Source organism: Arvicola amphibius, chromosome 8 (assembly GCF_903992535.2).
Source record: "Arvicola amphibius chromosome 8, mArvAmp1.2, whole genome shotgun sequence".
Classification (NCBI taxonomy): domain Eukaryota; kingdom Metazoa; phylum Chordata; class Mammalia; order Rodentia; family Cricetidae; genus Arvicola; species Arvicola amphibius.
In genome coordinates this window covers 54,657,055-54,682,644 of record NC_052054.1, presented here as the reverse complement: position 1 = coordinate 54,682,644, position 25,590 = coordinate 54,657,055, and the positions used below count along the sequence as shown (strand labels likewise).

At 40.7% G+C, this 25,590-nt stretch overlaps 1 protein-coding gene and 1 pseudogene across 1 annotated transcript in view; both read right to left on the bottom strand.

The window, feature by feature from the left end:
- Pdss2 (decaprenyl diphosphate synthase subunit 2) overlaps positions 1-25,590 on the bottom strand; it is a 239,951-nt gene that overhangs the window by 150,419 nt on the left and 63,942 nt on the right. Inside the window, exon 2 of the mRNA XM_038340229.1 lies at positions 18,226-18,360. Within this exon, the coding sequence (XP_038196157.1) occupies positions 18,226-18,360 (135 nt within the window). The remainder of the gene's footprint in view (positions 1-18,225; positions 18,361-25,590) is intronic.
- Positions 290-7,770, bottom strand: LOC119820654 (annotated as a pseudogene).

Sequence of the window (25,590 nt, the reverse complement as noted above, 5' to 3'; positions counted from 1 at the left end):
CGGGGTTTTTAGGTTTCATCTACAGATGTCTCAGACTGGGCCTCATCCTCCCTCTCTAACTTGGGGAGCAACACTTCTCTATAGGCAGCTCTACTTCATCACCACCCCTTTCTCTGTGTTCTCCTGAGGGAGTTCAACCATGTGGCGCTCACCTTGTCACCTGTTTCTCATTACAACCTAGAGGTGGTTCTAAAAAGTCCATTTCTGCATACTTGACCCTGGCCGAGCAGAACTGCTCCACACTGGAACCTTTAAGTCTCTTGCATCCTACTCAGAACCTTACCATCCCTCAGCTCACTCGGGACATTGCTAACTGCCTCTTCTTGTCCCTGACTATCCTCAAATGGCACTGAGTACATGCCTCATGAGGTGCTAATGCCAATGTTTCCACCAGGCATCTTTCAGTCTTTAGTAAGTCCTTTTCTTTAGAGTACATGACACTGACTTTGTGCTTTCCTGGCACATTACTTGGATCCATTTCCAGTATCATTTCAAAAACTTTTTGGCTCTAGGCATGTTCTTCTTTTAGTTCATCAGAATATCTCCTTTTAAAACGAGAACCTTTGTATAGCTGAGCAGCTCTTCTAAAATTGAAAACACCTTTAGCTCCTTAGCAGAACACAGGAGAGCCAGGTTAAACAAAGCACTTCTAAAGTCAACTTGTAATTTCATGGCTTTCTTCGTCCAAATCTCAGCTTCAGAATCCTTTTTGTCATCCATGGCTAGCATGCCCAAATTGAAATAGCCATTAGCATTCTGTGGCTCTTTATTTATGTAGCGTAGAAGAGGTTTCCTAGCTTCAGGTCTGAGGTTAACCTCACCTGATTCCTGCATCAAAATAGTGCTATCTTATGTTTGGGATTTGGTTTCAAAGTCAATTAAAGTTCTACAGAGCTTCATTTGTTTCTTTACATTCAATAAACAATCGCCAAGTAGTACCACAGACCTGCATTATTTCTGTCTTGCTCTAGTGCCTTAAGATATGCTTTCTTTGCTTTGAGAGGATTATTAATTTTTAAAAGGAGCTCTCCCCTGCTAACGTAATCCTGCTTGAAGTCCGGCCTCATGCTTATTGCCTGATCCACTTCCTCTAAGAGGGACTCATTTGCTCTGGTGAGTTTGGCCAGACTGATATAAACACTGAGGTGATTCACCATGAAACATGGCAATTCTGGCTGCAATTTTTTAAACCAGGAATAATTTAAGACAATAGTGGCATAGCCAACATATAAGATTCTTCTGCTTCTCCAGCTCTATTTAAACCTCTGTAAGTTCTTCCTACATTCATGTGGACACCAGTATCATCTGGCTAAACATGGGTAGCCGGCAAGAGGTATTTCAAAGTTCTCTCAAAATTCTTCTCATTTACCAGAGCATCAGCCACATTATTCCATAATTTGGTATTGTTTTTATTCACCTTTAATGCTGACATAAACAATGTATATTCAGAATCCTAGTCCCAATTCCTATGAAGTGTATTCAAGGCATGAGGTTTTTTTTCAAGGCATGAGTTAGTATCACCATGAACAAATTCAATACACTTTTGTTTTTTTTTGTCACCATGAGCTACAAAAATGCAGAACCCCATACTAGGAGCATATAGTACTCTCTCAGCAACAACAGATTCAATAGGAAAGCAAAGGACTGATGCAGGAATAAATGGTAATGCCATTAAACAAAGTGCCATTAGGACAGTCTTCAAGGAATCACCAGGGTATCAGCAACTGAATATTCCCAAAGCCCTCAGAAAGCAAAAGTAGCAAGATTTCGAATATCTAGAAATAGCTGTATAAGTAGTATTGTCCCCATGGTCCAATCACAGCAGAGCTCTGAAGGATTCACTAAAGGAGATAGTTAAAAGTTAGTTGTTGCATAGGGGTTGGGTTTACAGCAGCTGAATTATCAAACCTTGTAAACACGGGAAGTTGGGACTGAATAACCTGGACTTTAATCATGACAAGTAATAATGCACTAAGCATCAAGACAATGACTTAAAACCTTCCCTTTTTTAAAAATTAGATAAAAGGGGAAAATTTTATCCCTGACTATCCTCAAACGGTATTGATTATACTCCTCATGAAGTGCTAATGCCAATATTTTCACCAGGCATCTTTCAGCTTTTAGGAAGTCTTTCTCTTCAAAGCACACCACCCAAAACCAGCTTTGGACTGCAAACTGCTCAGGATAATTTCAAGGTGTCTAGCTGAGAGGGTTCAGCCTCATGCATTACTCCAACCAGGACTTCAGATAAGATAAATCCTGAACTTTCTCTTTGCACAGAGACTGAGAAACAAATGATACAGCTAGTTCTCCTAGGATTTGACAATTATCCCAGTTTTCTCAGGCTCCCCTAAAGATGCCATTGCCCCCAGACAACAAGAAGTAATTTTAAAAACACAACACCAATATTCCCAAGAGGTGGGGTGGGTGGTTTTTGATCATTCAGGGGGTTGTGGATATTTGTCATTGTTTAGAAAGGTTAGGTTACATGTTGTTATTGATAATGGTCAGGAAAAAAAACTAAACAAAAAGTTAAATTCAAAGATTTTTTTCTAAAGGAAAAAAGGGGGACATGATATAGAAATAATGAGATAAAAGGGTAAATTATTGAACCTACTTTAATAAAAAATCTGACCAGTAATCTCAAAATATTTTACATTGGTATAGATTTTGGTTTATCAATGCAAATTTAAAGTTAATTTTGTTATACCATATTATGTTTCTACCCTTGTTTGAGTTATTGTGCTTGTGCAGCTCATTTAAAAATATGATGTATAATTAAAAATACAGGTTAATAGTCATCTATAATAATCAAGCATATAGTCATATTAGGTTTGATAAATTTAATATACTTAGAGAGATGTCTTCAAACACTTCAAAGACCTACAAAATATGATATTTAATAGGCTTAATAACCTAAGGCTTTTTATGACAGTGAGACACATCTGCTCCTGATAGTACCAATGTACTTCAAAAGAAGATGATGGGCACTGAAGAAACTGTGTGGAGTTTACTTACTTTATGGCAAAAACTAGCCATTTGGGCAAAGAAACTGCTCTTGCCTCAATTGCTGATGGTATGCTGTCCAAATTGGACCAAGCAGGACTCAAAGAAAGAGATTGCCAAAGTTTGCCAAGACAAGGTAGGAGAGTCCTTCAAAATCCCCTGCTTCACAAAAAAAGCCTGTCATATATTCTAGGCCTTTGGGCTGGAGATAGATGCCCCAATGTTACAGAGGAACCTTGGGTGACTGTTCAGACAGCCAAGTGTTTCTCTCAGTTCTATAGTTTTGAAAATGGGTCACTGCACTTTCTGCTTACTTGGGTAATACTATATCCTTCTGGGATCTTTGATGGAGTTGAAGACTAAATAGTTATGATAGAAGGCAAATTAGGTACAAAACTTTAAACTCACAAAGAAGAGATAGATAGTATTTTCTCTAATTTTGCCAAATACAAATGGGCTGTATATTGTAGCTGTAATTCTTACTTAATATGTTTTTGTTGTATACAATTTTACTACGTTAAAATCAAAACCTTTTTAAATTAGTCATAAAGGGGGATATTTTAGCAGGAGAGGCTGCTTGTTGGGGCTTCTGCCCTGCCCAGTTGCCACAGCCGGTAAGCCCCAAAGAAATTACACAGAGAGTCTACATTAATGATAAACTGATTGGCCCATTAGCTCATGCTTTGTATTAGCTCTTATAACTTACATAGCCCATTATTCTCATCTATGTTAGCCACATGGCTCAGGGGGCCTTTCTCAGGGGGCCAGGTCACATCTTGCATCTTCTGTGATCTGGGCAGGACTCCCAAGGGAGCTTCCTTCTTCCCAGAATACTCCTGTTCTCATTTCCCACCTCTACTTCCTGTCTGGCTACTGGCCAATCAGCATTTTTTTAAAACTTAATTGACAGAATACAGAATTGTCCCCTACCAGGATATTCTGTGTAATAAACCTTTTTTTACAGTGTAAAGATTTGTCACTTAAATTGGTTTAATAAAAGGCTTACTGGCTGGTAGCCAGATAGGAAGAATAGGTGAGACAACCAATCTAAGAACAATGGGGAAAAGGAGTGTGGGGTCAGGGGAAGACAAGAGCCATATACAGAGGAATTAGGACATGTACAAAATGAGGTAACAAGTCATGAGCCATGTGGCAAAACTTAGATAAGAAATATGGGTCAATTTAAGCTTGTAAGAGCTAGCTAGTAATAAGTCTGAGCTTTTGTAATTAATTAAGTCTCCATGTCAGTTATTTGGGAACTGGTGAGTAGGGCAAAATGTCTGCCAAAAGTCCCCATTGTCTGACTCATCCTGACCTCCAGTCTGATGTGGGATTCCCCTCTGTATGCTGTGAATACCACTGGTTAATGAAGAATCTATCTTGGGCCTGGCAGGGCAGAACAGAGGTAGGCAGGGAAAACTAACTGAATGCTGGGAGAAAGAAGGTGGTGTTTAGAGAAGCCATGTAGCCCCGCTGGAGACAGATGCCAGAACATTATCCCGTAAGCCACAGTCTCATGGTGATATACATATTAATGGAGATGGGCTAGTTTAGGATATGAGTTAGCCAGAAATATACTAGAGTCATTGGCCAAGCAGTGTTTTAAATAATATGGTTTCTGTGTGATTATTTCAGGGCTGTGCATCTGGGAATAAACAAGTGGCCTCATACAACACCAGTCCTAGGCCATCATTGCATCCTTCATTTGTACCCTCAGCCAACATTTCCTTTCTGGCCAAGCCTAGGGAATCATGCAGTTGGGTTCCTGCATTTATCCTTTCTCTGTAGACAAAGAAAATGTTCTAGATGACAGTTTCACTTTCTTCGAGTCTCTTTAGAGCTACTGGGAAAAGACAGTTTTAACTGTGTTTTAACAGTTTTTAAGGGAAATGTGTTTTAACTCTGGAAGGAGTGAGATACAAGTAAAGAATTAAGGGTATTCGACTCTACTCAAACACTTGAGGAGGGTGGGAATGGGGGTAATCATAGTACTGATATGTGGGACTTGGGCTGCCAGCAATGTCATTTTAAGGATGTCATGATTGCAGAGAACCAACCTAAGAATGTACCCTTTGCCTCTATTAGCTGGACCATCTAGCTACAGTCTTGAGAAGGGAAAAGGAAAGTTAAGAGCATATGAGAAAGGGGTTCTCTGGGTCCTAAGCCTGCTGTAGAAGCTGGTTCTCATCTGCAAGGGGTGATAAGGACTGTTTATCTTTAGCTAAACAAAGGTATAACCAATAAACATGGGTCAATGGTGGCCTCAGTAGTGAATGTGAATATAGCTCCAATAGTTACACTGGAGACTGCTCTTGGATGTGACAATTTGCATGACTTGTTTTTGTTCTATATTGTTTGAGAACAAGGACTATTTCATATTTGTATCTGTTCAGCAGAGAACTGGATGCAGGTTAACCGAACCTAACTGGACATGTGCCATTGCTAGTTAAGCTGCCCCACTTTATAGATGAATAAGCTCGATTTGACTTGCTTAAGGTCAAATAACTAATCAGCTACAGATTTGTCAGCTATGGAGACAAAATCCGTGATGTCTCTTTTACAACACACTGCTTATTACTGGGGGTGCTCTGAATTTGGGTTTAAAGGATCAGAGAGAACATTAAGCCATAAAGCTAGTAAATAGAGGCTTCCATTAAAAAAACTGTTTTTGAGACAGCTTCTTACCACCTACCTCAGTTTCCCAAGGGATTGATTACAAGCATGTGCTATAGTACGCATCTGGAGTAATTTCAGGCTTTCTATACAGAACAGTTTAGGTCTACTCCCAGACACAACTCTCCCCATGAGCTCTGGCCTTGATCCTGTTCTACACATTTATACACAGTCATAAGCAAAGGACCATGAGAACTGTTCTTAAGCATTGCACACCAGGAAGTAAATGCTATTGAAGATGTAGACCTGGACACTGGGTATCGTCTTTGGCTTTGGCCTATTAATAGTTCGCAGACAACATTCCCTTAAGAAAAAGACCTAAAGACTCTTAGCATCAAAAAACCCCAATACATTTATGCAGCTCAGTTTTGCTATAATGCAGTCAGGCTAATGTATATCGTGTAATTTATATATGATCAACTAACTCTCAGGATGAGTACATTAGTAGCTTAGCCCGCCTGCTTTTGGCAGTTAATTATACTTGTGTTGTAAGAGGCTGATCTTATATTGTGTTTTTCCAGACACTCTGGCAAGGCAATGGCATCTGATGTACAGAATGTTGAACATAAAGCGCCTTCCCTTTCCACTCAACATGTAATTGCTGTATTTGTGCATGCTGTGTAAGTTGAAAATAACAATAAAAAGTTAATGAAGAAAATAAGTACTGCTTGTAATGAATTAGTAATACTGCTAGATTTGTATGTGCATTTTATTGCTGTAAGTAGAATACCATTAATAGGAATATGTAATCAAACTGCTCATGTTTTCTTGAAATCGGTCTGAAAAATAGCAGAGGTATCTTTTGAAATCATTTACCAAAGTGCATATTAAGTTAAATGACCCAGCAAATCACTTGAAATCACTGTAAATAAGTCAACAGCACTCAGTTTTCGGGGGGTTTTGGTTTTGTCAGTTTTTTTATTTTTAGTTTTTTTAGACAGAACCTTGCTAGGTAGCCTGAGCAGGTTCAGATTTGCGGTGGTAATGCTTCCACATCAGCCTCCTAAATTCTAGGATCATAGGTATGTGCTACGTTGTCCAGCTTAAGATTCTTCAAATGAAAATGGATAGATTTCTTACGGTGGCTTTTATTGTTTTACAACTATGAAATGCAATTTTCTTTTGATTTTTAGATGCACTTTTAAGTATACAGAATAACATGGGTATATCGTTTAAAAATTAAAATAGTACAAATATTTCCTCACACTTGTGCCACCCCTCCTAGCTCCCCTGGACCAGTCAGTCATCACCACTCCAAGCTTTCGGCCTGAATCTGTTATACACATTTACACATGATCTTAAGCAAAAAACCACTATAATAGTTTTTAAGCACTATTTTTTATTTTACTATAATATTTCAATATTAATTATGTTTATATAGTTAACCCTAAATAAATAATACTATCAACATGTTCCCACTTAAGCTTAATTTCTCAAGAAGCTTTTTAATTTTATCAGTCCCCAAGGCAAATACCGTTTAGCTGTGTTTGGCATTTTTAAGCACTGGAAGAATCCTAATGTATGGAAAGAAGGCAAAGGCTGACAGTCACAGCCTATTGTTATTATAATTAGAAGTCATCACCTGCTACTTAATAATATGCTAAAAAGCAAATTATAATTCTAATATTTACAGCTGAGACAAAGTCCAATCACCTAAATTTGAAGGTTAAAAAACCCACCTTGGCTCGTTCTAGTTTTTAAATATTCTCCATATATGAAGAGTGGTTCAAGTAGTCCCCTGAATGTTGTAGCTCCTCATCTTCCAGCCTCAACCTGATCCATTTCACATAGAGGAGAGAGTGATGTTAAATCAATTCCTTAATTTTAAGGTGTTTTCTAGATTTGACTTACAGGAATATTTGTACTTTAAAATTCTTTATTAATTATTACTACTATTGCGTGTGTGCGCATACTATGTGCAGTGTGCACACCACACCATATATAAGGAGGTTGGAAGACAACTTTGCACTTTGTTCTATCCCCTTACCATTACTTTGCTTCTGGGGACTGACTCAGTTACCAGGCTTGTATGGGAAATGCCTGAACACATGAAGCCATCTTACCAGCCTTATAGTCCTTTAGTAACACCATGACTGCTAATTCTTCATTCAACTCAGTTTTTAACTGAAGTAATTAAGATTAAGATAGTGATATATATTGCAAGGTATTGTTGAGCCTCAAGAACTCACCATAAGGGACTGGCGAGGGAGCTCAGTTATTATAATCATGCACTGGTTTTGCAGAGGACACAAGTTTAGTTCCTAGCACCCAAGTTATATGACTCACAACCACCTATATTTTCAGTTCCAGGGGATCCAAGGTGCTTTTCAAGGATTACTGTGGAAGAAGGGTGCAAAGATTCTAACAGTCAGAGGATCGGAGAATTTGCTGTGAGATTGTGTCTCCTACTAATGTCAGAAGATACAGCATAATGTCTCACCAACATGACTGCCTAAACATGAGGTTAACAAAAGAACAACAATAGATGTGCCAAAGTGAATGAAGGAAAGACCACAAGGCCTCAAGTCTACACCAAGAACTACAGGCGACTAAGGAATGCTTACAGATCAGGAGACATAGTCTTCCTCAGGAAAGACTAGACCTAATGAGAAGTACAGCAAATATACATGCAAGCAACATATACAGACTGAGGTTATATTTAGGACTATATATGTGTTTGTGTGAGTACATATATATGTATATATATATATATGCATATAACAATAAATAATGAAAAAAGAGGCCATAATTTGAAAGAGTAAGGAGGGTTATATGGGAGGAAGGGAAGGGAGGAATAATATATTATAATCTCAACAATAAAAGAAAAAATTTAATAAATGTATTGTTCTCAAACAATGATTATTTTATTTTTAATTATGTATGTGTGGGGATGAAGTGGAAGGGGGTGAGGAAGCGAGTCAAAGAATCCCAAGCTAACTCCAAAAGATTCCAGTTATAAGTCTTTATCATAAAAGGCAAACTCACGGAACAGGAACAATAAGTCCAACCTCAGGTGTGTAACATGGGGGGGGGGGGGAGAGAGAGAGAGAGAGAGAGAGAGAGAGAGAGAGAGAGAGAGAGAGAGAGAGAGAGCGCCCTGGGCAGCTGGCGGTTTTCTCTGGGTAGCCAAAAGGTCATGCCCTAACCTGGTCCAGCCTCTTAAAAGTCATTGGCTGAAGAAGGTTCCCTATCACTTTGGAGCTGGAGTAAAAGGAAGTTGTGAGCCACTTGACATGGATAGAGGAAATAGAAACCGGGTTCTCTGCAAGAGCAGCAACTTAAACACTAAATCATCTCTTTGGCCTCTTGTAATACTTTTCATGATATTCCACTTATACTTTCCTTTCTTTAAATGCTGTATTATATTTTGCCTTATATAACAGGGTATGTTTGCCTAAAAGGTAAAACATGTGTAAAAAAGTTTGTTTCAGGCTAGATTAGAACATTTATGTTATAATGGAGATATAGTCATCTAAACAAAGATTTAAATGTACACAATGTCCAAAGCACTTGTTAAATATAAAATTGTGTAAGATAACTGCAGTGCTTGCCCTTGTAGAGTGATCAGTTTGATAAAAGTCGCAGAACACCAGGATAGGGATTGGAAGTAATAAGGGACAATATTTGTTAAACAATTACGACACAGGTCTCACTGTTTGGACCATGTAGGCCTAGATATTCACTATGTAGTCCAGGTTGTCCTTGAATTTATGGTCCTGAGTGCTACCATGCCTTGTCTAATACAACCAGCAGAGCAGTAAGGAGGCAGAGAATTTACTTAAAATGAGACCTAGTGTTGTCAAGGTGACAATATCTAATTCACCTGAAAGAACATGCTTGTGAGGACTGCCTTGAATTGTGGCCAAGACTTAAGTTGTCTAAATGTCTAAATGCCATGCATTAGCAAGTACAGTTTCAACTCTCTTCTAACTGGGGACATAATGTGACCAACTATTTTAAGCTCCTGCCATTGTGACTTCCTTGCCACGATGGGAACTAGGAGCTAAAACAAAAACAAAAAACGTCCCTTCCTTAAGTTGCTTTTGTCTAATCATTTCACCACAGCGTCAAAAATGGAAGCTAAGACACCTAGCTTGTTTAGGGTCACATAACCCGTAGGCGATGGAACTCGGGTCCAATTTTAAAAACTCAAGCAATTTATCAGCATGTATTTCTTTCCTTATTTGGCTCCATCAGGTGGCAACTCAGAAAGTTGCTTTTCTAGACCTGGTTTCTCATTAGGGAAAGTGTATTTCTGCCTCACAGAATTCCCAATAGGATTCCAGCTTAGGCACTCCAAAATAGAATAACTCTTCCCAAACTTCTGCAACATTCTACAAGATACACAGATGAAGCTTAAATGACTCTGTAGTCAAATAATTAGTAAAAGGCATCTTTTTAGGAATTCATAGAGCATACCTTATGTCCATTGTAGTGAGGAGCTGCGGGCCGTGTTCCCGCCTGGCTCCTGGCCGCCTGCTAGCTTATGCCCCGAAATAACAACACACAAATTGTATTCTTTTAAAACACTGCCTGGCCCATTATTTTTAGCCTCTTACTCACATCTTGACTAACCCATATCTAATAATCTATGTAACACCACGAGTGGTGTCTTACCGGGAAATATTCAGCATGTCTGAACTGGCGGCTGGCTCCATTGCATCTCTCTCCCTGAGGAGAGGCACAGCAGTCTGCCCCAGAGAGGAGAGGCAGGGCAACTGTCTGAGCCATCTACCTCACTTCCTTTTTCCTGTTCTGTCTACTCCACCCACCTAAGGGCTGGCCAAGGCAGTTTCTTTATTAAAACAGAAGACCCTCCCACATCAGTCCATAGAGATTCCTGAGTATTCTGAAACATAAAAATCTTTTCAACTGTTTCTGACCTAGCATGCTAGCACATGCTTATTTGACTGACCTCCACTCAACTATACATCTAGTTACATCCATAAACTCTGGAACACAGTTTGGAAAATGCTGGTGGGAAAGAAAAGCATGGAGCTAGAGGACACAAGAGGTCCGAGTATAATTGAGGCACTATTTAGCCACATGCTTGCAGTAAAATCTCTATTATCCATCCTTTCCAGGTCTGTTTTTCCCTCTCAAATACTGCCAGGCTACTCCTGTGAATCTCTGGCTGATTCTCTTTCTCTCAGACCTCACGTCATACAATCATTTGTGTGTGTGTGTGTGTGTGTGTGGGTGTGTGGGTATGTGTGGTGTGTAAGAGAGAGGTGAGTGTGCATGTGTGTATGTGTGGTGTGGGAGAATGGTCTGTATTCTGTCAATTCTATTTTAAATAAATGCTGATTGGCCAGTAGCCAGGCAGGGAGTATAGGTGGGACAACCAGACAGGAAGTAGAGGCGGGTCAATGAGAACAGGAGAATTCTGGGAAGGAGAAAGCCCATTCCTCTGCAGTCCTGACCTGACCACAGAAGAAGCCAGATGTGACTGCCCTTCTGATTAAGGTACTGAGCCACATGGCTAACATAGATAAGAATAATGGCTAATAATGGGCTATATAAGTTATAAGAGTTAATAAGAAGCCTGAGCTAATGGGCCAATCAGTTTATAACTAATGTAGACCTCTGTGTGATTTTTTTTGGGACTTAAGGACTATAGGAACCAGGCAGGACAAGGACTGGGTGAGACAGAAACCCCGACAACATATGTGCACGTGCATGTTCGTAAAAGTGTGGCTGAGGATGGAACCAAGGGCCTGACACATAATAGGCAAATGCTCTACCAAGATCCCACTCTGGGATCACCTTCTAAGCAAACTCAAGCTCCTACAACACATATTTTATTGGAGTCACTGCACTCTTTTTTCCTTCCTCTCCCTTCTCTTCTTTTCTCTTTCCTTTTGTGGTATTATTAGGGACTAATTTTTTATGAATCAGTCACAGTGCTTTACTGTTGGGCTCTATTGTTCAGTCCTTAGTTACTTAACTTATATAAGGCTTCACTATCTATCCCAGTTGATCTGGAACTCATCTTCCTGCCTCTGCTCCTCAGTGCTGGTATAAGAGGAATGAGGCACCAAGCTTGACTTTCATCTATTTCTTTGAAAAATTTTAAAATTTATTATTGTTATTATTACTTATGTATTTGTGCACACAAGCCATGGTACACATGTGGAAGTCAAAGAATCACTTCATGGAGTTGGTTCCCTCCTTCCACATTTATAGAGGTGCAAGGGATTGCATGGAAAAGGCATTTACCCACTGAGCCATCTCACTGGCCCTCATTTAATTCTTAAAAACACCCTCTCAGGCCAGTGAGATGGCTCAGCAAGTTACAGTGCTTGCTCCAAGACTGATGACCTAAGTTCAATGCCTGGGACCCTACATGACAGAAAGAGAACACTGATTCTGGAGAGTTGCCCCCTGATCACCACATGTCATGACATATTCTACCCTCTCTAAAGAAATGTTAAAAACAGCAACAATAACAAATTCTCTAAAGTATATATCAAGGCGGCTGTTGTTTTTTTCCAGATTCCAGGTCTACTCTGCTGCCTTCTGGGTACCTCTCATTATCTCCCTGGATAGAACCCTAACTCTTTGGGCTCTTTACAATCTCTTCAGCTTTCCTTTCCACTGCATCTCCTCATTTTCACTGTCTGAGTTTGCCCTGGCTGTGAGGGAAGAATCTGTTCCACCCCGTTCTCCTTGGCTTGCAGATGCCTATCTAGAGTTCAGAGGCTCACAGGGCATTCTCCCTGTATGAGTCTGTGTCCAGCTCTCCTTTTAAAGAACTCTGGTTATATTAGGTTAAGGCTTAATTCAGTGACTTCATTTTAATTTGATTATCCCTGTGGAAAAAAAGGTATTTCCTGGCCGGGCGGTGGTGGCGCACGCCTTTAATCCCAGCACTCGGGAGGCAGAGGCAGGCGGATCTCTGTGAGTTCGAGACCAGCCTGGTCTACAAGAGCTAGTTCCAGGACAGGCTCCAAAGCTACAGAGAAACCCTGTCTCGAAAAACCAAAAAAAAAAAAAAAAAAAAAAAAAAAGGTATTTCCTCCAAATAAGGTCATACTGTGAAGTACTAGGGAACAGGACTTCAACATATAAATCTTGAGATGACAATTCAAGCCACAACACACATAATGAAGTTAGTCTCAGTTCTATAAATTCATAATCATTGATGTATCAACTATGAACTGAGTGTCTATTAGAAGTCCACACTATTGTGGTCTCCCCGAGGTACTTCTTTCTATACCCCATGTCTTTGGTCAGTCAGGATCTCAATTCCTTTGCCTAGAGAAGAACCTTCACTGTGCCTCTTACTCGCCTGCTTTCCTAGAGCTGATGACCTTCTGGCTATCTTCAGGGCTCACTTCTAAGTCCTCTGCTTGAAGCCTAAGTGGTTTTTTCCACAAGAGATTTTCCCCGATTTTATCTATACTCTTAATTCTCCCACAGAACTCTGTCCATACTTGATTTACAGAGTCATAAGGTAGAATTACACCTGGTGTGGTTTTTGTTTTGTTTGAGACAAGGTCTCACTATGTAGCCGTGGTTAGCATGAAACTCACTATATAGCCTAGGCTGGCCTTGAACTTACAATTCTCCTGCCTTTTCTTCTCAAGTACTTGGATTATAGGCATTTTCCACCATACACGACTACATTAGAGTTGTCTATACACTTATGTGTTCCCTAGCTTGAAGCTAAGGTCGCTGGGGGCAAACAATACACAGTATTCAGTTTATACTGCTTGCAAAATGTACAGCCTCTGGTACAGAGAGAGTACTTAGCAGCTGCTGGATGAGTGATCAAAGCAGGCTAAGGGCATTCTACTCAGCAAGTCCTGAAAGGTAAAACTGGAAGAAGAAGCATTTAGAGACAAAGACCAGAAATGAGGTAGCAAAGGCTTGAAACTGGGGAGTGGAAATGGATGGCAATAAAAGGAGACCTGCAGAAATGTGAATGGGTGGCTTACAGGGCAGAGAACACAAAATGGGAGTTAGCAAGATTAAGATGATTCCGAGGATAAGGGCTCAACAGTACAGTGATAGCATTAACCCAACATTAGCACCTGCTGCTGCTAACAGAGTAAGTGCTATAGATTTGCATTGGTATGTGTATTTCTGCTCTTGATTAAAGCATTGTGTTTGTGCAATTCATTTAAAATGCAATGTATAATTAAGAAATATAGGTTAATGGATAATCATCTATAATAGTCAAGCTTGTAATCATGTTAGTTAGGTTTTCTAGATATATAGAGATATATTTTGGTTAGATAGGTATTCTTCAAATCTTTCAGAGACCTTCAGAATATGGCATTTAAAATGTTTTAAGAACTTAGGACTTTTCATGACAGCGAGACACATCTGCTCCTGGCAGCACCAATCTACTTCAAAAGGAAGATGGGTATCAAAGAGGCTACTTATGGAGTTTGTTAGCCATTTACACAAGAAACTGCTCTTGACTGGACTGCTTGATGTTATGCTGTATGAACTGGACATGCAGGACCCAGAGAAATGACTGCTGAACTTGCCTAAAGGTGAGACAGTCCTTCGGGGTTCCTACTTCATGAAAGAGTCTGCCAGACATTCTGCAGGACACAGACATTCTGCAGCAACTAATGGACTTTGCCATTACAAGGCAAAACAGATCTTCAAATTTCCTGCTTCATGAAAAAGTCTTCTGGATACTATGGGCCTGAAGGCTAAAGATTGGATGCTCCAACAATACAGAAAAACTTTGGATTCTGTCCGGGCAGCGAGATGTCTCTGTCAATTTTCTAGAGTTTTGGAAGTTGCTTACAATGCATTTCCTGTTTACTTAGGTAATATTATATCCTTCTGGAGTCTTTGATAGAGTTGAAGAATAGACAGCTATAGTTTTCCTTAGTTACGATAAAAGATAAAGTAGATATAAATGTTGTAATGTAATTCTTGCTTGATACCTGTTTTGTTATATGTAATATTACTATGTTAAAATTAAAAATCTTCCTTTTTATTCAGACAGAAAAGGGGAGGTGATGTGGAATTCCTCTCTATATGCTGTGAATACTATTGGTTAATAAAGAATCTGTTTTGGTCAGTGGCTTAACAGAGTAGAGCTAGGTGGGAAAACTGAACTGAATGCTGGGAGAAAGAAAGTGGAGTCAGAGAGACGCCATGTAGCTGCCAGAGGAGAAATTTTGCAAGCTGCCAGCTGGAACCTTCCTGGCAGGCCACAAGCCTCGTGGTAAAATATAAAATAATAGAAATAGGCTAATTTAAGAGATAAGAGTGAGCTAAAAACATGCATAAGATAATAGGCCAAGCAGTGTTGTAATTAATACAGCTTCTATGTGATGATTTCATGGTCTGGGTAGTCAGGAACAAACAAGTGCCCTCCTCCAACAAGTAAGCATCCACTTAAAGTGGACTTCCTTCATTGTGCTGACATGGACGGGCAGGTTGTGCTCTTCCAAAGAGTGGTTCAGAGACCATAACGTCTCCTTGAATGGGCTGCTAAGAGCATCTGCTTAACATGCAAGATGCTTATGACTAGAAAGTAGTGAATAACACTCCTAGAGATTTCTATCTATGATGTGAATTATTTAACATTTGAGGGCAGTGCTAACTTGGGAGCTTTTTAATTTATCTCCAAATTACTGGGATTACATTTGTTGATATAATACCACTTTTGCTCAAACCCTATTACCTAGATTTCAGGCAGATAACCCAGTAAACTGCAAGAGAAGCTGGGAAACAGCCTAGCTGTACACTAGGAAAAAGAAACATATTCAGTCTGCAGGTATTGTTTTGTCTTTTGAGACAGAGTCTCCTATATAGCTTGGGCTAACTCTGAGCTCACTATGTAGCCCAGGTTGGTCTTAAACTCTCAAGGGCTAGGAGTCCTCGTGCCTCAGCTTTAGCTTTTCATGTTCCAGCTCATGCACCATCACATACAGTTTGTGGTTTGTTTTTAACTGCTAGCTACAAAAGAATAAATTGAGTTGGTTCTTACAAAACAATGAAGAAAGCTGAACCATTCAGAAAATCCACCTGAGCCTACTATGTTGGTACACACTAGTACTCCTCGTACTTGAGAGGCTGCGGCAGGAAGATCACGAACTCAGTAACATCCTAGAATACAGCCAGTTTCAGGTCACCCTGGACTCCATAGCAAGGCCATGCTACCAACATAATACTAAGAGTAACAACAACCAACTCAATTTCCTTAAAATTAGAAAAATCTCAATTTAACTACAATATGTAGTGTATTTGGTACAAAAATATCTTTTATATACACAAAACAAAAGTATTTTATCATTAATAGAATAGAAAGTTTCAAGTTTTCTCATTATGGTTAAAGACATTTGCAAGTTTAGTTAGGTTTTTTGTTTTTTGTCGAACCTGAACCTAAGGACCAGACCATGATTGGCAGATGCTCAACCTCTGATCTCTATCTCCGGCTTCAGTTATATTTTTTATTGGCCTTAGAATCAATTTCTTTAAAGTTAACATTGATGAAATAAACTCTAAACCTGATATCTTTCTGGCAAAAGGCTTGGGTGGATGTTTATAGCACATTTTTGCAAATGTGGGTCTCTTGCCTTTTTCCCAACCAAACTTATTACATTGTAGCCTAAATTCTGTCTCTTAGCTATTATGTGATAAGTTTGCAGACACATTCACAGCACCAGTTATATCCTGAGGCCAAACAAAAAAGATCACCTAACTTACTTTGGGTCCCTTAGGTAATTTACTCAGGCCCCATTAGCTGACATCTAAGTCAAGCCAAAGAGAAAAAAAAAAAAACACCAACAATATAAACCCCAGTAGTTGGAGGTAAATTAAAAAGCTCCCAAATCAGTACTTCCCTCAAATGTTAAATAATTCACTGTGGCATTAAAGATATAGGCCTCCAGCAAAAGTTACACTTGAATAATTAAGGAAGCAGGAGACAAACAAATTGACTTCAGTGGCACAGAAACAAATTGGTGGCTTCTCAAATGCCTACGCCAAAATTACTTTTTTACATTAGCAAGTGTGTAAAACACCCAGACAACTGATGAATTACTAGATCAAGTTTGACAATATAGAAAGTAGCCTGGAATTATATGTCTAAACATAATTGAGATTCTACATGCTCAAGTATTACATTTGTTTAGATTATTTGAAGAGATTTCTAGTTTTTTGAGACAAAGTCTCATGCTGTAGCTCAGGCAGGCCTCCAATGGGATCCTCCTGCCTCAGTATACTAAGTGTTGGGACTGCAGGCATGTGTTCCTATGTACACTTCATCTGGACACTTTCTCTGTGCCTGAAGGGCATCTATTCTCTTAAAACTCTACTCAGACTGCTCAGACTCTGTATGGCGAGGATGAACATGTTTCAGAGGGTATTAAGAAAGAAGAAACCTTAGCAAACACCATAGGGTAGGCACATACAAATGGATAAGCACCCCTGAATTACAAAGCCCCTTCTATCTAGAATAAAAGCAAGATTTCAACCCAACTTTGTCACCTCCTATCCAGGAGATTTTTGATAAATTGTAACTTTGGAATGGTTGTCTCTTCTGTAACATAAGAATGACTCACTTACGAACGACTCTTACTTGTGGAGTGGCACTTAAGGCTGCGAGAAACAATAAAGCACCGCTGGTGTGCGTCTTATAGACATGTACTATTATCTAGACGCCCAAGCAGACAGCTGACAACAGGGCAGGAACAAAGTCAGGAAGCTGAAAATCAATGGGATTCTGGACAGGATAGAGATGTGTGACCCATTTACTTTCTACTGCCAATGGGTTGCTAATAATCATTCTAAACCTCTGTATATTTCCTCTCATAATCTCAGCTAAACTTGGTCAAGAGTTTTCTATAAAATGTGTAAGGTAAAGTTTGAGCTTTAACACAGACGCAATGTGGAGAAGACAGATACACATCTAAGCAGTTTTCATTTGCGAGCTTGTCTGACACTCTTACCAGAGGATCTTAGGGGAACAGACCAATTTAATATCTAGACTAATGTACAAGAGAAATGAACTTGGAAGAGAGAAGATAGGTGGACAATGAGATTGGGAGACAAGTGATCTAGAGGCTGAATTTCCTGCATTTGCTGCATGAAACATGAGAAAATGTTTCAGGATTTTTGGGATTTGTTTTCTCAAGAGTAGACAACTCTTCTAGCAGTATTAGAAAGATCATATGAATAACTCACGAAATGATCAGTAACCTAACAATATAAACATAAATCAATTTAAAGTGAAAAGAAACTGATTAATCCCAGGATACCCCTTCTACTGAAAATACTTAGATTTAAAAAATAAAAATAAAAAAAGAGAAAGGTCCACGAAACGATGCTGCTGTAATGTGCACACCACCGTGTGTGTATGTGGAGATGGGAGAACAGCTTTTGGGAGTCGCTTCTCTCCTTCCACCATGTTAGGTCCTTGGGTACCAAATGAGGTCATCAAGCTTATCAAACAGGAACTTTTACTGCCGAGCCACCTAAGGGACCCCAACTCTATTTTTATTTGATTTAGAATCAAAATGACTAGGGCTGAACAGTTGCTCACAATCTAGAGAACAATGCCAGAATACTTACCACGAGTATATCCCGCTGACCATGTCATAGTTCTGGCATGAGGAGTTCCCCGCGCTGGGCCCTGCTGCTTTGGAGATGAGCAGTACCACCAGGCCCCTCAGCTGGAGGTTATGCCGGCTGTCGTGCACAAGGCCCCTGGTAATGAAGAGAGAAAAGGATGAACTTTCTCGGCTATGATTGGGCAGCTCAAGCTAGAAGATGGCTACAACAATTCTAAGACAGAACAATGGGACTTTTTCTTAAAATAAAGAAAATTGTAGGAGGGAAGAATAATGTGCAGAAGCAACAAGCTCAGTAGACTACTGGAGAATTTAACACATTTTTTTTTTGTTTGTTTTTGCTTTGTTTTGTTTTCTGTTTTTCGAGACAGGGTTTCTCTGTAGCTTTGGAGCCTGTCCTGGAACTAGCTCTTGTAGCCCAGGCTGGCCTCAAACTCATAGAGATCCACCTGCCTCCGCCTCCCAAGTGCTGGGATTAAAGGTGTGCACCACCACTCAGCTCTTAACACAATTTTGAAGGTGACACTCTCAATGTGGCCTTGGTAACATGGTTCCCTTTCCTTTCTGGGTCCTCCCACTGGCTAACCACTCACTTACACTCTCATTTTTATTACTCGCACCAGACTGGAGCCCATGGCTTTCTAAATGCTCCACAAGCTCTCTCTCAACACACTACACTCCAAGCTCTCCTGCACAAACAAAATTTGCTCTGTCAGCAAAGTATCCTTAAACCTGCTAAGTAAAACTACAGCAGTGGCTCCGGGCAAGGTCTTCATCATTCACCAGTTATACGATTCAGAGGCTATCATCCTGCTCCACCAAGCATGAGCAATAGCTCTCCATTCCAGTCATGAATGGATGGGCGATGGGAATAAAGTATGAATCATGGTAGCACATGACAGGAAGCTTTCCAGAATCTGCTTTCTCTTTGTTCCTGCAACATTACTGCTAATCTTACTATATCCCAGGTCATTGTGGGAAATTTTGACCTTAGTCCTCTAGTAAAGAGGGATACTGGCAAGCTGAACCATATCCAGAAGCTGGCAAAATCAAAGAGGTTACAAAAGTCTTGGGTTTTGAAGCATTTCTACTTCAGATTGAGGATCCTCAACCAGTTTAAAGTCTATACAAATACTTCCAAATCTGAAAGACTCTGAAACTGGAATCATTTCTGGTCCCAAGCATTTTGATAGGTGATACTCAGCCTGTACTGTCACATGTACAGCTCTCAGGGAGGAACATGGTGACACTGGTGTTCTCAGTGTCAGGAAGAAGGAGCTGGAGGAACAGGGCTGGAGTGTATGTGAGGAAGAGTGTTCTGGAGAAAGTAATGGTGTGAGGTGAGGTAGCGAACATGGCTGGAACAGTCTGCGGGGAGGAGCTAGAGAAAGAACACACGAGCTTACACTGCTCACTTGAAAGGCTTCTGTAGGGAGAAGAAACGGCTGGACAGACTTTGACACTAAGAAATCTCAGCAGCCTCTGGTGATGCCTAACTCTTGCTACTAGAAATGTCTGAGGTGACACAGAAGCCTGGGCTATTTGACATCTGTGAGTTTTCTAACTCTTACTCTGTGACTCTGACTAACTTCATTTTACTATATTATTTGATACTCCACAACAAGTGGAGCAAATGTAAAAGTGAGAGGCCCTTCACTGCTATCACTGTTGACAATGACAGCAATGCTTAGTATTATGTAACCCTCATCACTAAAACTCCGCAGAACTGCTGATGTTTAGTTGATATAAACAAGTTTCATCACTCCCATATTCACTCGCCTAGTGAATCCCAAAACCTGCCACACGAGGCCCTGGGCTAGTACAGGTATTATGGCAAGCATAGCCAGTCATGGAGCTTAGGATCTAGCAGAAGAAATAGAAACAATCACTAATAAAATGTAAAGTCACAATCATAATAAATGCTTCCAGGGACAAAGAGAGAGAGAATCATAAAAATTCATAAGAGAATTATCTACATCAGAAAAGACAGGCTTCCCTGGGGAAGGAATGACAGAGCTGACATTCAAGGGAAGAACTGATATAAAAGGAACACGAGAAGGGTAAGAAGAATGGTTCATAGCACAAGAATGACTTAGAGGCACATAGGGACTAGATCATGCAGGGTCAATATTCTATGGCAAGAGGTTTGATCTTTATCCAAAGAACAATGGGAAGGTACTGCAGCATTAATACAAGTGAAAAAATGAAACAACAAAAAAATCTATCGTTGTTGTAGAAAGACGACGTGGTGGTGGTGCCGGGCAGGGATGTAACCAAGTGGCATAGGGCATCTGAAGAGGTGGCTTTCGTGATACTTGGTGAGAATTATTGGGCTAACTTAATGCACATCTAGAGATGGGTCAACCTAAAATAACATTTTGATTCAATTCAAATAGATATTGCATCTTTCATAATCCTAGAAAAATCACTTATATAAATATATAACCAATTTAAAATTCTATTAATTCTGAAGAGTCTGTAAATTATGTTTGGGGGTAAAACCAGAAGCAAACCAAGCAAACAAACAAGAAACCCAACCCATTCTGCAATGGGCTGGCCTGAAATTCATTGGTTAGCCCAGGTGGGGCTCTGACCTGAAGCAATTCTCCTGCCCCTGTCTTTCAAGTGCTGTGATTGCAGGTGTGAGCTGCCACACCTCCTGTGGTAACTGAGCAGAGTGAGGAGGACTAACAGTCTGGTGGGTGGGCTGAGAAGATGAAGCTCTGGGCCAGGCAGCCACCACACATTACAAGGCTGGCTCAGTCCCACTGCACCATCACAACTTCCCACAGCTATTAACATACTTCCCTTCCATAATGCAATCCTTACCTCAAGCTCTCAAATCACTGCTGTGCAGTTTTTACAAAAAATATGTCCTCTTAAATTCTGTTTTAATACATATATGTCAAGATGGAAGGACACGCAAAGAAACAGGAACTCTAAGAAACTATGGTGGGATGCTCTTACTCAATCATATAAAGAACAGAGAAGAAAAACAGTAGAATAACAGGTGACAGCACAGAGAAAGCTTCCTGCTGGAGATGGTCCTCAAACTCAGACTGAAAGACGCTCAAATTTTCTTGAGTAGAGAATGGGAAGATAGGGAGGCTGGGGCTCAAGGAAAAAAGAAGCAGGAGAAATGGGTACAAGAAGGGGAGAGTAGGAGCAGGTTCAGAAGCTGTGGGACTGTGCACTTAGGCATGGTATCCTCATAAACAAGCCCAGTAAAAGAGAAAGCCAAAGGATGAAGTGCCTTGGAACTCAGGTGTAGTCTGGACTTCTGCAAGCAATCTGGGGGTTTGGACAGTTTGTTAGTAAGATAGGCGTGCAATTAGCACTAAAGACTAAAACCATTCCCTGGGCCTAATCCCATGGTGATAGCATGTTGGGTGCAGAGGAAATGAGAGGGAAGACCAGTAAGGAGGCACCTCATCCAGTAGCTGGGGGAGAGATAATGAGGGTTTCAATTAGGACCACGGTAACAGGGGCGAAGAATCACTGAAAGATGGCAGCAGCATGGAGGTGGCAACGGTAGTAGCACCCACTGACCGGATGAAAGAGACACAGGGAGAGAAGGGAAGAACAAAGGAAAGGCAGTGGCTGAATTTGAGTCAAACCTGTTTGTTAAAAAGTAACGATGTTATACTTAGGAGCGGTTGGAAATAAATCTAATAGGGAATTAATGTGCTTAATTTTTGACATGTTAATTTTGAATGTAAGGAGAATTTCCAGATGGATATAACCCATGGGGAGTTAGAAGTGCTGTGGGTATAGATTAGCAGGCTTCTTCATAGAAATAATGGCTGCAACAGGAGAAATTGATGGATGAAGGTGTTGTGGAGGAAAGAAGAAGGTAAGAAAAGGAAAAAATGGCAAAGAAAAGCAAGGTATGGTGGTACATACAAAAAATTCTATTTTCTTTCTTCCTTTCTCTTCCTTTGTTTCTCCTTCCTTCCTTCCTTCCTTCCTTCCTTCCTTCCTTCCTTCCTTCCTTCCTTCCTTCCTTCCTTTCTTCTTTTTTTGAGACGGTGTCTCTCTACATAACCACATAACCCCGAGTGTCCTGGAATACACTCTGTAGTCCAGGCTGACTTCCAACTCAAAGATTCACCTGCCTCTGCCTCCAGAGCTCTGTACTAGAAATTCTAACATGCAGGACAATTGAGGGTTTGTTGCAAGCCCAGGCTACATAGTGAGTTCAAGGCTAGTTCTGGGCTACAAAGCAAGATTTGTCTCAAGAAACCACCTATCTACCTACTTACATACATACATGGAAATGAAATCTTGGGAATTCCAAAGTTTAGGGGACTGGGGAAGAATTAGTAACCAATCTGAAAGAATGCACTCTACCCACAAATAAAAATCTCCAAGACACGGATAAAGAAGTATACACACACTAATGGTGGGAACAGAGGACTGGAATCCGTGCAGTGTAAAGAAACTAAAAGCGAATGGCTGCTTTTCAAAACACACTATACTGTACTGACTAGTTTTGTTACTCCAACACACGCTATAGTCATTTTGGGAAGATGAAACTTCAATGAAGAAATGCCCCCACCAGACTGGTCTATGGGCAACCCTGTGGTGCGTTTTCTTGAGTGATGATAGATGTGGGAGAACCCAGCCCACTGAGGGCAGTGCTACTCCTGGGCTGGTGTTCCTGGGTGCTGTAAGAAAGCAAGCTGAGCAAGTCTATAAGAAGCACTCCTCCATGGGCATTGCATCAGCTCTTGTCTCCAGGTTCCTGCTCTGACTTCTCTGGATGGTGGAATACAAGGTATAAGATTAAATAAACCCTGTCTTCCTCAAGTTGCTTTTGACCATAGTGTCTTATTACAGCAACAGAAAGCCTAAGGAACATACACGTTCCTTTTAAATATTATTTGTGTGGGGGGTAGGTGGACAATAACTAAAGCTATGCAAGCGTGAGTTCGCAAATACAAAGGCATGAATGTGGACATCTGATAACAGCTTGCAGGAACCAGCTCTCTTCTTCCACTATGACATAGTGACATGTGATATATGTGGGTCACAGGGATCAAACTTAGGTCATCAGGTTTGGCAGAATGGCTTGCCTTTACCCCTTGGGCCATCTCACCAGCCCAGTGGCTGCCTATTTTAGGAGTTTTGGGGGAATTTATTGTAAACCTCTAGTTCAGCATTTTACACACTAAGTAATAAAAATGATTAACAACAATGACACGGACAGCAACTATAACATACTGTGAAACCAAGCATCAGCTGTTTCCTCACAAAAACCATGCCAAGTCATCCCTAGTAACATCCCTTTATAAAGGAGGGAAATTAGCAAGGAGGCTCAGAAAAGTTTAATAATTACTGGCCACATTAGTCAATTCATAATGGAAGTGCCAAGACTTAATTAAACAGGATTTGGGCTAGCAAGCCCAGAGACAAATATGCAAAGATTTCAGCCAGCCATCCGTGTCCGTCACAAGCCTATATGAACTCTAGAACATTCAGTAACCATTCACATCTACAAGTATTTCTCATAGTGGTTTAACACAGGTATTGTTGTGACCGGTAACTGATCCAAAACACAGGCAAGCCACTACAGCATCTCAACCTGGGGGTTGAACAACCCTTTCACAGGGATGAATATCAGACATCCTGTATATCAGATATTTACATTACTATTCTTAACACTGGTAAAATTAAGTTATGAAATAAATTTATGGTTGGGGATCACAACATGAGGAACTGTATTAAAGCACTGCAGCATTAGGAAGGTTGAGAACCACTGCTCCACGGCTATACCTAGTGCTAAAAGACAAGGTTGTGATTAGTCCTAACAGATGGCTGTGATTGGTCAAAATACAGAGTCCTCAGAGCCGGGCGGTGGTGGCGCACGCCTTTAATCCCAGCACTGGGGAGGCAGAGGCAGGTGGATCTCTGTGAGTTCAAGGCCAGCCTGGTCTACAAGAGCTAGTTCCAGGACAGGCTCTAAAAAAGCTGCAGAGAAACCCTGTCTCGAAAAACCAAAAAAAAAAAAAAAAAAAAATACAGAGTCCTCGGGTGCAGGCATCAGCTGGAATATACTCCCCTATGCTGCCTGCTCTGGTCTGGTAACAGCAGAGAGCTCCTATTGATGGTGGCTGAGTTGTAGGAGGGGCTAGGCAGCCAGCTGTCTGATGGCTGAAGCAGCTGAATTGCTCAGAGTGGCCAGGGCGGCAAAGAAAGCAGGTAGAAAGATGGCAGAAGGCAGAGAACTGATACTACAGATGGAGAAAATGCTGTAGGAGCCAAAGGTTTGGTCATCAGAAAGCTGTTAAGTCTTCAGTGTCTAGGGTCAGACCTTAGTTGAGAGTTACAGTACTGTCCACTGCCAAAGGCTGAAGAATCTCAATCCCCTTATCTGAGGGTTTCCGAAGGGTTTGAGACTAGGGGCTGCACTTGCTGATGTTTCAGCCTGCCCATGGCTGCCACTCTTCTGCTGCTGACAGTGGGGGAAAGTACAACTGACAGAGACCAGCACTTGAAGAACTCCCTGCTGACCCATGATTCTATGCAGGTAGAGCAAAAGAGCCCTGAAAATCTATATTACCAGCAGATTGGTAATATTATATAATATATAATATTATATATTAATATAGCCATTCCATATTACCAATCAGCTGGTAATATAGCCATTCCACTCTGGAGTCCTGAGTCTTTCTTCCTAAATTAATGACCCCTTTAAAAGTGATAGTCACACACAGTTTAAAAGCCCCAACACATTCTAATAAACATGCTGCACTGTGTTATTTGAATACTATGTTAATGAAGTCACCACCAAAAATGGGCCACAGCACAGGGCTTATTCCTTAAGTTCTACAGAGAAGTGACCACATGGTCTCTGTGCCTTCTTTTTCCATCTGAAAGAAGTGACCGACATCACTGTCACCTCAGTGCCCTCCCTCACTCTGAAGAGAAGGTGGAGGTACTGTCAGATAGAAGGCCATGTGGGACCAACTAGAACACAGTAAAACCTTTTTCTCTGAAAGGAATGGTTATCTTTATTATTGTAAATTATATGTATGTGTGTCTGTGAGTGCAGGGGCCTGCACTGGCCAGAGGCATCGGGAGTCTCTGGAACGGAAATTACAGACAGTTATGTATTTCCTGACATGGGTGCTGGAACTTAACTCAGGACTCACTCTTAACCACCAAGTCATCTCTCCAGCTCTATGGTAAGATCGAGACAGGGTTTCCCTGTAGTTTCTAGAGCCTGTCCTGGAACTAGCTCTTGTAGACCAGGCTGGTCTCGAACTCAGAGATCCGCCTGCCTCTGCCTCCCGAGTGCTGGGATTAAAGGCGTGCGCCACCACCGCCCGGCAGATCTTTTTAAGATTTATGTTTAGAGTTCAGA